Below are 12,542 nucleotides of genomic sequence, written 5' to 3' on the forward strand. Positions count from 1 at the left end.
CGGTCTGAACACTTTACACACACACAGAGAAACAAACACAGAAATACAGCATGACAGAATGCCAAGGAGCTGCTGCCTTCTCAGGAAAACACGTTGTTAAGGACGGATCAAACAACAGAGCGGTTGTTCCTTCCTCAGGCCTAAATGAGAATTGATTATGTTGAGCAAAACATTGCTAATTAAACCTGTAGTGCATCAATTCAATTTGTGATTAATTGGGGTAAATAAAGTTTGATTGGACAAATTAAGTGTACCCATTTGATTTCATTACGGGGTAGAAATTAAATTGGAGGATAGGGGATCAATGCCTGGCTCCTTTCTGTTACAGGTACTCCAGTGATAAAGTACAGTAACTGTGAGAACAAACTGTTTGATGTCGGCACAGATCCAAACCTACTCCATCTCTATTCGCTGCTGATGGACAGCTAGCTTGCTACCTTTCCAATTACAACTGTTAAGCAGAACGTAGCAGGTACAAGTTTAGCTGTAGATGTTAAGCTGCTTACCTGTTCCAGAGGAGAAAAAAAAAAGGGAAGAACAGGGTCGTGTTTTCTTGCAGAAATGATAGCTGTATCCATCAAGTCCACATTAATCCTATAATGTTAGCTGTGTCAAAGGAGGATTAGTTTGCTTAAGCAGAACCTTGTTTACCTTAACTTTAGGAAAAACACTCTTCTGTGGTGAAGCACTTTTGTGCAATTCCGGTGTGCAATTACTAGAATTCCTGAGTTACATGTTAACCTCTACATTAGTATCACAATTAGTGGGATTGCATGTTCATTATTTTAAACATGCTATATTCGAGTATTGTACATATACTGCCCCCGCAGACTCTATTCTCAAGGGGTTTGATAAATCAGGCTCTTTCTTAAGAGCCTTTGTGTAAGCTGACTTTTCCGGCGCGCTCCGACTATCAGTGATCAGATAAGGTATTACGGGATTGTGCAGTTGGTATTTACCTCTCAAGTTTAAGTCTTTGTGCTAGCATTCTCCAGTCGGCTCCGTTGGGACAGGGGGCATCTAGGCTGCTGCAGATCTTCTGCCTGATGAGGTACGGGATCTGAAAGGCGCTGGGCCCTGCCAGAGCTGTGGCGTTATTGTCCATTAACAGAAACTCAGAGTCCACAGCTCGGGTGTCCTAGTAGGAATGAAAACAAACCTTTTCTTCAACACAGTATAAAAACAATTCATTTATGACTACTGAAAACGGCAAATGCTTAATCAGTTGCAGGTTCAAAGCGAGTAGTTATGCTTAACGTTACCTTGGCAATGTTAAAGTCAAGGCTAAAGCTCTGTCCCTCCCCCTCCACCTGCCACACACACAGCTGGCAGGTGAGCTCACAGGTGCTGAGACTGAGCCGCTCCAGAGTGAATGTGCAGTGTAGGTACCGCTGGGAACCGTTCCAGATGTGGTAGAACGGGATCTCCTGCAGAAAAAAACAAAAAAAACACGCAGCACGCACAAACGGCAGCGCAGCGGCACAGTCAGAACCGCATGTCTGAAATGCAGCATAACTGGACCGCCTGCCTAGAATACACTGAGATCATCATCAATTACACTGACATAAGCTGTCATTCCTTAGGTGAAAATGACTAAATATATCTGAGGCAGCAGACTGACAACATTCAGGTGAGTTAAAGGGAAATTATGTCAGTTAATAGCTGTCTGACTGCCTGAAATGATTACAGAAGCACAACACACCATATCTGTATCTCTGGCATGAGAAACATTTTTCATTTAGCAAATATTTCTCTGTTGATTCAGCCTCTCTTTGCAGGTACGTACTGCATGTGCATTTCTCCGCAGAGCTACAAATGATGTCGATAGTAACCAAGCTGAAACATCACAGCTCTACTTTAAATCTAAAACACAACATGTGACATGGAGATCTAAATGAATGCATAACAGCTTTGATTAGCACTGCTGTACAGCACCAGCTTCTGTCTAGCAAACAGTTACTAGGGAGTGTTTGGTAGAATGTATTCAAGGCTAATCATTTCTACATCTTTCTCACTGTTGCTCCATATTCATGCCTCATTTGCATATCCCAGGAGAAGCAGTGAGGTAAAAAAAAAAAAAAACAACAAAAAAAAAACAGGGCACGCTAACTCCTCACTTCACCCTTGGTTCAACAGCTGACAAGAACTCAGCTTGAGGCTGAAGTGTGGGCTGCAGTACACACTGCTAACCAAACGAGGGCACTGTTACCCAGGCAGACAGATGACGGAGGGGCCGGGTGAAACGCACAAAAGTGTTCACGGGGCCACAGGGACACTAAAGGCCTTTTTTGACCGCACTGCTGAGAGGAGGATAACACTTCCAAATGAACAGGCGCAGTCCAGAGGAATAAGCCTCTGTTCTGGGTGCATTGTTGCTGCCGCTGCTTGCTTGGCGTAGCCTGTGTTCTCTTCGGGGACCTGGTGCTCAGTGCTTACATAGTTACAGCCAGAACATTTTCTAGTCCTCTTTGAACAGCCCTTGTGTCTCTGTTGCTGGGCTGCAGTGCAGTGAGCCACGCAGGTGTGGGGAGTGCAGTAGAGGTGGAGAGGTTCCAAGAAGTTCCAGATATTTACATACTGCTCTATATTTCATTTGAGCTCCCTTTGAGAGAGCGGCAGCTAGGATAATCAATCAGCTTGCAGCTCTGGGTTAGCGCATACAATCCAGCTCCAATTTGCACATGTATGCACCTCATGCAGAAGCACAACCGGACATAAACATGCACACTCTACGGACAAGGGTGCACACACAAGTGTTCTCTCGACTCCAATAAATGACTTAAAGTTGCAAACAGTGTCATGAGAAAGGTTATTGAACAGAGGAGTCCTGCAGTAACAGACTGAAAAACCCTCCTTTGTGTGAATCTTTAAAGTCATCAACTGAAGCCAAAGCAAAACATACTCAATTAAAACTCCAAGCCAACTAAAATTAAAATAACTTTCCAAAGAGATGACTAGACCGTGAACCCTCATTAACAATAAATAGGTGCTCCTGAAGAACTTTTGATTACTCAGTAACATCGCTTTTGGCGACACATACTCGTACATTCTTCTTTAATTTCTCTGAGTGACTATTTAAAATAACTCGAGACAACTGGATTTTAAATTGAGTGAACAAACACATTACAAAGCCCTATAACTGCTGACACACAAATCTGACAGTTTCAGCCAGGCACTTATATTACATCTCCGTGCTCCCTCTCTGATCTGGTGTGACTCCCTGGCCCCTGCAGCCCCCCCAGGGCCGGCCAACACACCTGGTAGCCGGCTAGCAGTTTGCTCCTCCAGTGCGCCTGGGGCATGTCATGGATGGACAGGCGCAGGTTGTGGTAGCTGTCTTTGAAAAGTAGGATGTGAGGCTCGTCAATCAGCCGACCCCCGAGCTGCCGCTCCATCTGCATGACCTCCTGATGAAAGAGAGAGGAATCGCTCAGAGGAAACACATTTACCATCACAATCACAGAGGTAAGTGGAAAAATCTAAATAATAATAAAAAGACATGGATAATGGTGGGAACATACAAACATTGTGACTCGTGCAGATGAACACACGTACAAACACAGCACGAGCGTGAGGCAGGGGCACAGTACATCTTAGGAAAGGAAGACAGTGCCGCTGAATGCGGCCGCAGCAGGCTGGATCGACTCTTCTCCACAGCGCTTTAATGTCACCACAAGGTTGATCCCCTGCCTCAGCGTGTGTGCGCCCAGCTTTCAGCAACTGCATTAGCATGCAAATACTGCTGCCATCCCGGCCTACTAGCTACCTGGACTGTGATGAAGTAAGTGGACCAGCCATTAGTCAACTGCTCATTGTTCTCGCATGGTGAATCTCCTTAATTTCATTTTTGTTTTTGTGCCAAGAAAGATTTGTAAATGCATGCTTAATATTTTAATCTCTGTGGGACTTGCTCAGTGGACCATTTGTTGCCATCCAAATGACCATCTGGAATGGGATGATAATATCTGCAGCATTTCCCTCTGATCTATCAATTCGTTTTGAGCTGGATGGTTTTTGCTGAGTGAGTCTCTCTCTTACTTTGGATGGCGATCACTCCAAACAGAGGAGCATATTACAACAACGGAGAAAAACAAGCCTCTGAAATTAGTAGTGAGAAAAGACCTCAGAAATAAGACATGTTCTTTTAATCTGTCTGAGGAGGCAAACAAGATGGCAAAAGGCAGCCAGAATGAACCTCGGAGTCTAGGAGACGCATCTCAAAGACAACGGCCCCAAGTGGGAGATGTGCGAGTAGATAGTGGCCATATGTTGAGTGCTGCATGCCAGCATTGTTGCCCATGGTATGATTTCAGCAAAGACATCTAATTAAGGTGGAGAATGACAGTAATTTCTATCTGCACAACACTGATTCAATTTTCTGCCCTCTTTCCCAGGAATGGGCTGGACTGATTCCAATTATAATGGAAAGGAAGCTGTTAATTATCCATTTGGAATCTCTACCTGCTTTTGTTATTTGATGTGCTCTCTCCTTTACTAAATGAGCACGTTTCGGTTCAGCCCGAGAATTAAAATTCCATGTTTGCTCAGCACATTGTTAATTTCCATGTTTGCTTGGTGCTTATCTTCTTGTTAACAGGAATATTATGCCCCCTCTGATTATCCATCTCGATTCCTGCATATACATTGGATTATTCCTTTCACCCAAATGTCCCAGAACATTAAAGATGTACAATGATCTGATAGTATGTGGCTAGCTGGAATATTTCCCTCACTGTACTGCTACGCCAGAGCCTTGTTATGTTACCCAGCCCACTTACTCAGAGTAGGAAGGTCAGACAATGGCTCTGAATCAAAGCGTCGAGGTCTAATGAGTTAATAACAGGGGGCAGCGCATTCTCCACAGAATTAAAAGCCCTCTGCTATTATGTCTCTTACACAGACAAAAGGCACATTATGAGGGCTTCCAGAGAGGTTCATTTAACACAGTTCTTAAGCACAATTATTTGTTGGAGGTGATTAGCATTGCAAATTGGGGCTGGTGGACTTTGATCAGGACTTTGACCTATAGCAGCAGATCTATAGGCATGCTAGCAAGAGAGAGAGTGCAGAATGCCAATTATCTTATTATCAACACATAGCTACTAGAATGAATACTAACTGGTCTGCTTTAGGTTCAAGGCTGACATGGCAGGATTATAATCAAACAGGGTCTAGGACATGGCACCCCTGCTTCCTGACAGAGACACTGAGCTGAGGGAAAATACAAAACATGGGATGAGACACTTTAAAGTGTGCACATGTCCTTGCTTTCAAATGACACTGTCTCGCTTGTGTATTGTTTATGTGTGCCTGAATGTGTGTATTAGAGTGTGTGTTTTGTGCAGGTTTTCAGCATATGTTCTGGGCTGTGAGAATAATGGCCCGCTTTACGCCCCATTATCCTGTTAACAAATGACAGCGTGAGCGAGCTAATAGATGAGAAGCTAAATTTGACCATATTATTTACTTGTTCTGGGAGAAAACAATGCAAGGTTTTGAATTAGTTTATCAAATAACATATTAATCATCAACTCAGAGCTGAATTGTGCTTAGATAAGACTAGCAGTTTTTTCTTAAGACACCCTGACCCTGTACCACTGTGGAAACATTAAGATGCATGAGATGGGCGAGAAGTTCAAGTACTGCAGGAGAAAAACCCCTTTTGTTGTGACGGAATTCGAGAAAGCCTGTGGTGTGTGTGAAGACTGTGAATTTAGAGTCAGGCAGAGCCAAGACCACCCCCTGACATTCAATGAGGCTGGCTAAAGAGAGTGAGATAGAGCAGGGAGGAGTGAAAAGAGCAGGAGCAAGAGAGAAGAGAGACAGAGGCAGCTTAACATTTGTGTCTCCAGGTCACTAGAGTGGCCAGCTTTAGCAGGAGAGATAACAGGATTACTGCAATCATGGCCACAGTTTTCTATGACTTCAACCCTCTTCCCACCCTCACTCTTCTCCCACCCCACTCCTCACCCATCCCCTCATCCTCTCAGCTTGGACCAGAGCTGGGACTGTGATGGACTGGGGCCGGGATCCACTGGGAAACAAGAGACACTCATACAGCTAATCTCTTCGGGATGGTGCTGACAGAAAGAGGTTAGTGGCTGCACCAAACTCTCTCTTGCAACAAAAACAACATCCAGCCATCGGATGGAGGACAGAAACATGGTCTAAACAAATCAAAGTATTAACAGAGGCATACATATATATATATATCTATGGCTTGGAGTGGATTATAACTAGCGTTTGATTAGTTAATTAGTCATACAGAGATACACAGGCTTTAATATCCTCAAACTCGTCCTCACCCCTCCACTCTTAGCAATATAATATGTCCTTGTGTTTAAAAATGTGCATTCATAGCGACGATCCATTTACAGAGCTGCTCTTTTCAGGCAAATGCATTTGTTTATAGAGAGTTGCCTGGCTATGTGGGCTCCATAAATCTGTGTATTTGTCAGCAGGATGTGACAGGCTTTTCCTCTCTGACTGAGAGTCTATCAGTCTGAGCTCCAGTGGCCGTGCCCGCTACAGTCAACTCTGATTAATAACTACAAATAGAAGGGACTTGTCTGCTCAGTTATAAATGGGGACTGTGTTTGCTAGGGAAAAGATGCACATTCTGCCTGATAAATCACCGAGCAGGACGGGAGAAAACAGCACACAGGAACACAGAAATATAATATGGAAACAATTTCTCAGCTGGGCTCAGTGATAAAGCTGACTGTCGTCTTTAACTTAATGCCAGCAATTACTGGGCTATGCTCTTCTGGATTTTTTCTTTCCTAGAAGTCTTTGCCAGTAACTATTCTGATGGAGGGATCAGAAAATCTGTTTGTATTACAGTTTGTACATGCTCGTTTTCTCTCCTCTGATACATAAGAGCAAAAAGTTTCTGCCCAAATGTAGCTTGCTGCTCAGGAGTTAGCAAGAAAACGTAGTGGAAGGAGCACATAAACACTTAACGAGCCCTTTTAAACGCAAATGAGAATAAGAATAATAGCTTGAGGTCGAACACGGTACAAAAGAATCCAGGAGCCACTATTTAACCAGTTAAGACATCAATTAAACACACATTTAACACTGGAACATAGATTTTTACAATCAAGAGACAAAAAGCTGAATGTTTTGGGCTCATTACATGAATATTGATGAAAACATAAATTCTGTAGTCTGAAATACAATACTGAGAGTACAAAGGGAGTTAACTCATTATGTTCTTTTTTGAACTGATGATGGTGCAACCGGAATGTATAGTTGTTGATATTTAGGTCTGGACCAAAGTGGTAGACCGACCTACACTGCTATCCATAGGGCCACTGCAAACATGGCAAAATAAATCCCATGCTGTTATTCAAAACAAAATTTACTGTTTTAGTATTTAAAGGTGGCCCTTCAAAAAGTCTACCGCCCAATACAAAAAACATGACTTGTGCTTCAACCTCTGTAGAAAATAAATCTGACAGAAAGTGGGTGGTTTATAAATCATTCTACATGTTTTTTTTAACTATACAACACCACTGCCTTACAAAACACAGACATGTGGGCGTAAAGGAAGAACATTTAGTTATCAATAAACACCAGGATATTTTGTTATTGTTCCACTATTCAAACGTGGGTTATGCATGGTAGAAAACATACTGATGATTTTGTCCTTCATACCAAAAGCTGACAGATTCTGAATATCACAGCTAAATATAAAAAACTAACTGCAGCATATTCCAATCCTAAAAAGACACCTTTGTCGGCACCCTTCCAGTTTAATTAGATGTTGGCGTTGGTGGTCTATCTCTGTACGGAGTTGGAGGCTTGCTTCACTACAGGTGTTTCAATCAGTTGTGGGATGGCAGAACATCAGTGATGCTCTCCCACAGGTCTTGCTGGGAACAACCGAGTGCACAGTGAGGGCGCTACCAAACGCCGATCATGTCTCCTCTGCTGCTGTGCCAGCCTTGGCTGGGCCCATCAAGGGTGGGACACACATTAAATATTAACTTAATTGGTCCCGGCAGAGCCATGCTAACATACGGCAAGCATCAGACGGAAATGTCACTGTTTCCCCAGAGCCCCCGCACACTTAGGATCAAAGACAATAACATTGGTTCTAATCTGCTGTAATTGCGAGATAAAGAGATTGCATGGTACAGCATGCATGCGTGTGCGCATGCGTTTGTGGGTGTGTGTGCATGTCATTCTCTCTGATGGAGGCTTGTCAGAGCAGACTGACAGCCAGCAAGGGGACTGGAGAGAAAACCTCAGAATCGCTTTTGGTTTCCACAGTTCTTCCTACCACTGAACAGCCAACAGAAAATGCAGAGAAATACCTTTTCATTTTTTCCCCTTTCATCTCCCATCAAAAGTACAACCTGTTTAATGCACACAAAGTTGACTTCTTGTCTGAAAAACGAAGAGCAGTACCTTAGCAGGCTGCAAATGCTGTCAAAGATTCAGATGTGCTGAAAGAGTACTGTACATCAACACAGACAAAAAAATGCTGCTGTGCCACTCCACTGTATCACCTACTGCTACACACTACAATTAACACTAATGGTAGCCATAGTGAAAGTCTAATCATAAATGGTGCATTTTAAAGATAGTGATTAGTGATTAGGCTGAACCTCTCCAGGGAAGTTTAATCTCCACTTAAAGTGGTTAATGTACTTGCTAAATGAACTGCTCCCTCTATAATAGCATCAAGAGCAGTGTGAAGTCGAGATTACTAAACAGTGTGGGCCACATTCTAAATCACTCACTAAAAACTACAAAACCCTAGAGACACCGTGGCTTACCACAGGACCAGGTTTTGTGAGAGACGTGGAGCTAATGCACTCAAGGGCGTCGAGGGAGCCGCAGAGTATGGCAGCACAAGTGCTGGAGTCAACAAGCTCAGATGTCCTTTTCCTGGCTAAGAGAGCGGGAGAATAGCAGAACAAGAGCTAGCCAGAGTGAGAGAGTAAGAGTTTTTGTGCACCAGCAGCCTTCCTGCATCCAGCACAGGACACACAAGGTCATTTCAAGAGTCACACTGCAGCAAAACACCACCAGGTCACCTGATGATCTGAATATATATATAGAGAGAGCCCTATCATTATAACTGCTTTGATAGCAAGTAAACAAAAAAGTGGTCATATCTTTCTGCTCTGAAGGGCTGCATCTGCTCCTGTATGCTACATTTTTCATTTATTTCTACATTAGAACACAGCTGAATGTCAGCCAGCTATTTCCCTGAGCCGGCCTGCTGTCATGCAATAGCTGTCAGGAACTAAGAAAGATAGCAGCAGGAGTAGAATTGACCCACAAAAAGACAGATGTAAGGTAGGAGAGTTTTCAGTAATTCCCACCCCACAGCTAGAGATTGTGCACAGTTCTCATCTCATCTTCAGCTCCCTGAATGTGAGAATGCTAATTTCAGACAGAGCCCCCCCCCACCTTCCATTGCTTATATCCCACAGCCATCCATAGATTGTGCCCATGGCGAGCCACTCCACAAGGGGGTCAGCCATTACAGTGGGCCAAAGTGGACTCGAGCGGAAAGTGGCACTTGTGGCTGTGGGTGGCGTCAGACCAAGAAGAACAGCTTGGAGAGAGGAAGAGAGGTGTGGAGAGAAAGAGAGAGAGAGCACAGGGGTTGCTGGGAAAGGATTGGGGCAGGCTCTCCTTTTAATTTACTAATTAACCATGCAAATGAAATCTTAACAGGCTACTCAGAGGCAGTCCTCGGGGGAGGGAGGAAGGCATTAGTGCTTGATTATACTCTGTCCGCGTGGAGAGCAAAAAAGAGAAGCGAAATATGCTGTTGAACAAAGTGATGGGAAACTTCTTGGCCCACAGCAGCCAAGCAGAACCACTGACAGCATGAAAGGAATAAAACATCTCTGGCATAACACAAAAACACACTCAAATTGTACTGTATACCATGATTAACCTGGACATATGCATGGTTTCAAAAGACTCAGGAGGGAACATCAGCTCTACAAATCATACACCCTTGAACTGCACATGGTGTAATCAGGCCTGCAATATTGTTCAATTTACCATGGCTATGCCTAACTCCTACATGTCTGCACTGATTTCTACTAACCTTCCAATGTGACCGACAATGCTATTATTACACATAATAGCCTACCTATCATTCAGCTGATGCAAAACCGCTCGCTCCAATCCCAGCCCGCCAAAACAAAATAACAGGCAGCGGTACATTTTGTCACAATTTACCTTGAAGACGTCCTGTGTGTCGTCCATGCAGTAGACCCTGATGTTGTACTCCAGTGTGGAGCAGTACGCATCAGAGAAGAGCACCAGCCTCAGGCGCTTGGCAGCACCCATGTGCAGGGACTCTCCCACCAGGGCGAGAGTACCCAGCTGCTCCGAGAAAAGCCGGCACGTCTCCGCCTCGAGCTGGCAGTAATAGGGCTCCGACACCAGCTCCTCCCCCATCAGCAGGACGTCCTGGAGGAGGTGAGGTGGAGAAAAAAAACACAAGGTGTGAATGGAAGGTCAAGCACCCAATTTATGTAGGAGGGATGGGTAATGTGTTTGCCTGGGTCCCTGATGTCTGTATGGTTGTTTGTAAATGGGTTGTTAGGAAAGTAGTTTGAAGCAAGGCCCCCAACTCTGTCCCTCCTTCAGTGTGATAAATTAACATTTAAGCTAAAGGCCTTTAAGCTAATGTTACATAAGTATCTAACAGTTTAGATCAGAGGGAAAAAAAAAAAATTTAATTCTCTCTTCACTCCAGTACACTTACACCCATACTGACATAAAGACACATTCCCTCATACAAAGACACGTCCTATAGAACACCATCAATTTACTTAATAATGCATGAACAAGGTACTCAATTGACATGAAAGGAGACTCGAATAGATTCCTGGCAAGAATAGATGGTTCAGGAGAAAGAAAAGACTGTGGAGGTGCAGTAAATATCCGATTATTGGGATTCCCGGAAATTCCTTTAGCCTTTAAGATTTGTTAAGAAAGGTGAAAACAATTTGCCAATTTATCTGCAAAGCAACACTGTTGCCTGATGGAGAGGAGTGTTGTGAAAAAATGTCAACAGGCATCACAATAATTAATTGGTGCTTTAATTTGCCAAGGAAAAAAAAAAGGACAAAGTTAAACATAGGATTTTTCTCGCTTTCTTAGTGCTGTATCACAACTGCATCTCTAATAAAGATGACAGAGTTGTGAAAATAGCCTATCCCATCACACTACCGGATAGTTTTATGAGATAATTCCACTGCTCTCCGGGCTAATTTGATGGGGACAAATTGGACCCAAGGTGACAACATTTTCTCTAAAATCCCATCATGCCAGTTGACTGACTCTTCTCATTAGCCAATCAAGCTGAAGAGAGCATTCTGCCTGCCAAATGCCCGGCAAGCCCCTCTAGGATCGATTCAACCAGACACCATCTACATCAATAGAATTAGTATTGACACAACTCATTTGCTATGCAACCACAATGGAGTCTCACTTTTTCATCATCTTAAAATTTCTTCGAATTGGAGCAGAGAGTGAGGTGGCTCTATTACGCCACTGAGTGCTCACTCTACGGGCAATTCATTTCTCTTACTCCTTCTAAGTGTCCATTTTCACCATCTCTTTATGTCTTTTCTCTTCTTTCCTGAGCCACATTTCCAATCTCCCACTCTGTCTAATCATTCCTCTACATCTACATTACCTGCCTGTCCACTTTGCCTTTCCCTCTTTGTCTCCCTTATTTTATTTTCCTTCTCTCTCTGGTTGTTTCTACTCTCATCCTCTCGTTCACCTGCCACTTTTTCTTTGGTGGCCACGCAGTCAGGCTGCTGGGCTATATTTGGTCCGGCTGATGATTAAAAGTGCTGGTCTAACCTCTGCCTCAGACAGGCCAATCCATCCCACAGACACCCCACCGCCGCCACACACGGGGAGGCTGAATAATTTATGCACAATATCGAACATGAAAGAAGACCTAGTAACACTCCAAAGCCCACCAGCACCCTTTCCAATCTCTCTGGATTGTTGAGATGGGTATACTGCCTCAAACCATTGTTTGCATGTGTGTGTGTCTGCGTGTGTGAGTGGACACCAAACGTTCTTCTCAGCTCTATCCTACTGGAGTCTGGCAGTTCTGGTTACTTTCAAATTTCATGGTTAGAAAAATGAGGAGGGAGCTCTGTAATTGGAAGCAGTGGTCAAAAATGGTCAAGGAGCACTCAGAAGAGTACTTTGAGGATCAGTAATTTGCTTAGAGAATTTCTGTTTTGAGACACATGTTGCCTAGCAACTCTTGAGCTAGAGAGAGCCGGTGCTTCCAGGCTTTTGTTCCAGCCCAACGAGAAAACACCTGATGGTCAATATAATTTAAACCCTATGGAGTGGACGAGTGCTGGGCCAGAACTACCTCTGCTATACAGCACTGAGTGCTTTCCTATGTGAGTTTCAAGTCACTGCTGAGCAAGTTTGTACTTTTTCAAAAGAAAGCTCTCAGTGAGTTCAGAAAATTCAATGGGTGGCAACTTTGTCCTTCTATGGAGGATTTGTGCTGGAGTTATAGTGCT

At 43.7% G+C, this 12,542-nt stretch overlaps 1 protein-coding gene across 2 annotated transcripts in view; it reads right to left on the reverse strand.

Annotated features, from left to right (window-relative positions):
• Positions 1 to 12,542, reverse strand: part of unc5a (unc-5 netrin receptor A) — a 137,685-nt gene that overhangs the window by 4,994 nt on the left and 120,149 nt on the right. For both annotated transcript variants that reach the window (XM_046030433.1, XM_046030432.1), the window contains 4 exons: positions 10,213 to 10,446; positions 3,258 to 3,407; positions 1,263 to 1,427; positions 960 to 1,138 (listed from right to left, as the gene is read on the reverse strand). In XM_046030433.1, the coding sequence (XP_045886389.1) occupies positions 960 to 1,138; positions 1,263 to 1,427; positions 3,258 to 3,407; positions 10,213 to 10,446 (728 nt within the window). The remainder of the gene's footprint in view (positions 1 to 959; positions 1,139 to 1,262; positions 1,428 to 3,257; positions 3,408 to 10,212; positions 10,447 to 12,542) is intronic.

Source organism: Micropterus dolomieu, linkage group LG19 (genome assembly GCF_021292245.1).
Source record: "Micropterus dolomieu isolate WLL.071019.BEF.003 ecotype Adirondacks linkage group LG19, ASM2129224v1, whole genome shotgun sequence".
NCBI lineage: Eukaryota > Metazoa > Chordata > Actinopteri > Centrarchiformes > Centrarchidae > Micropterus > Micropterus dolomieu.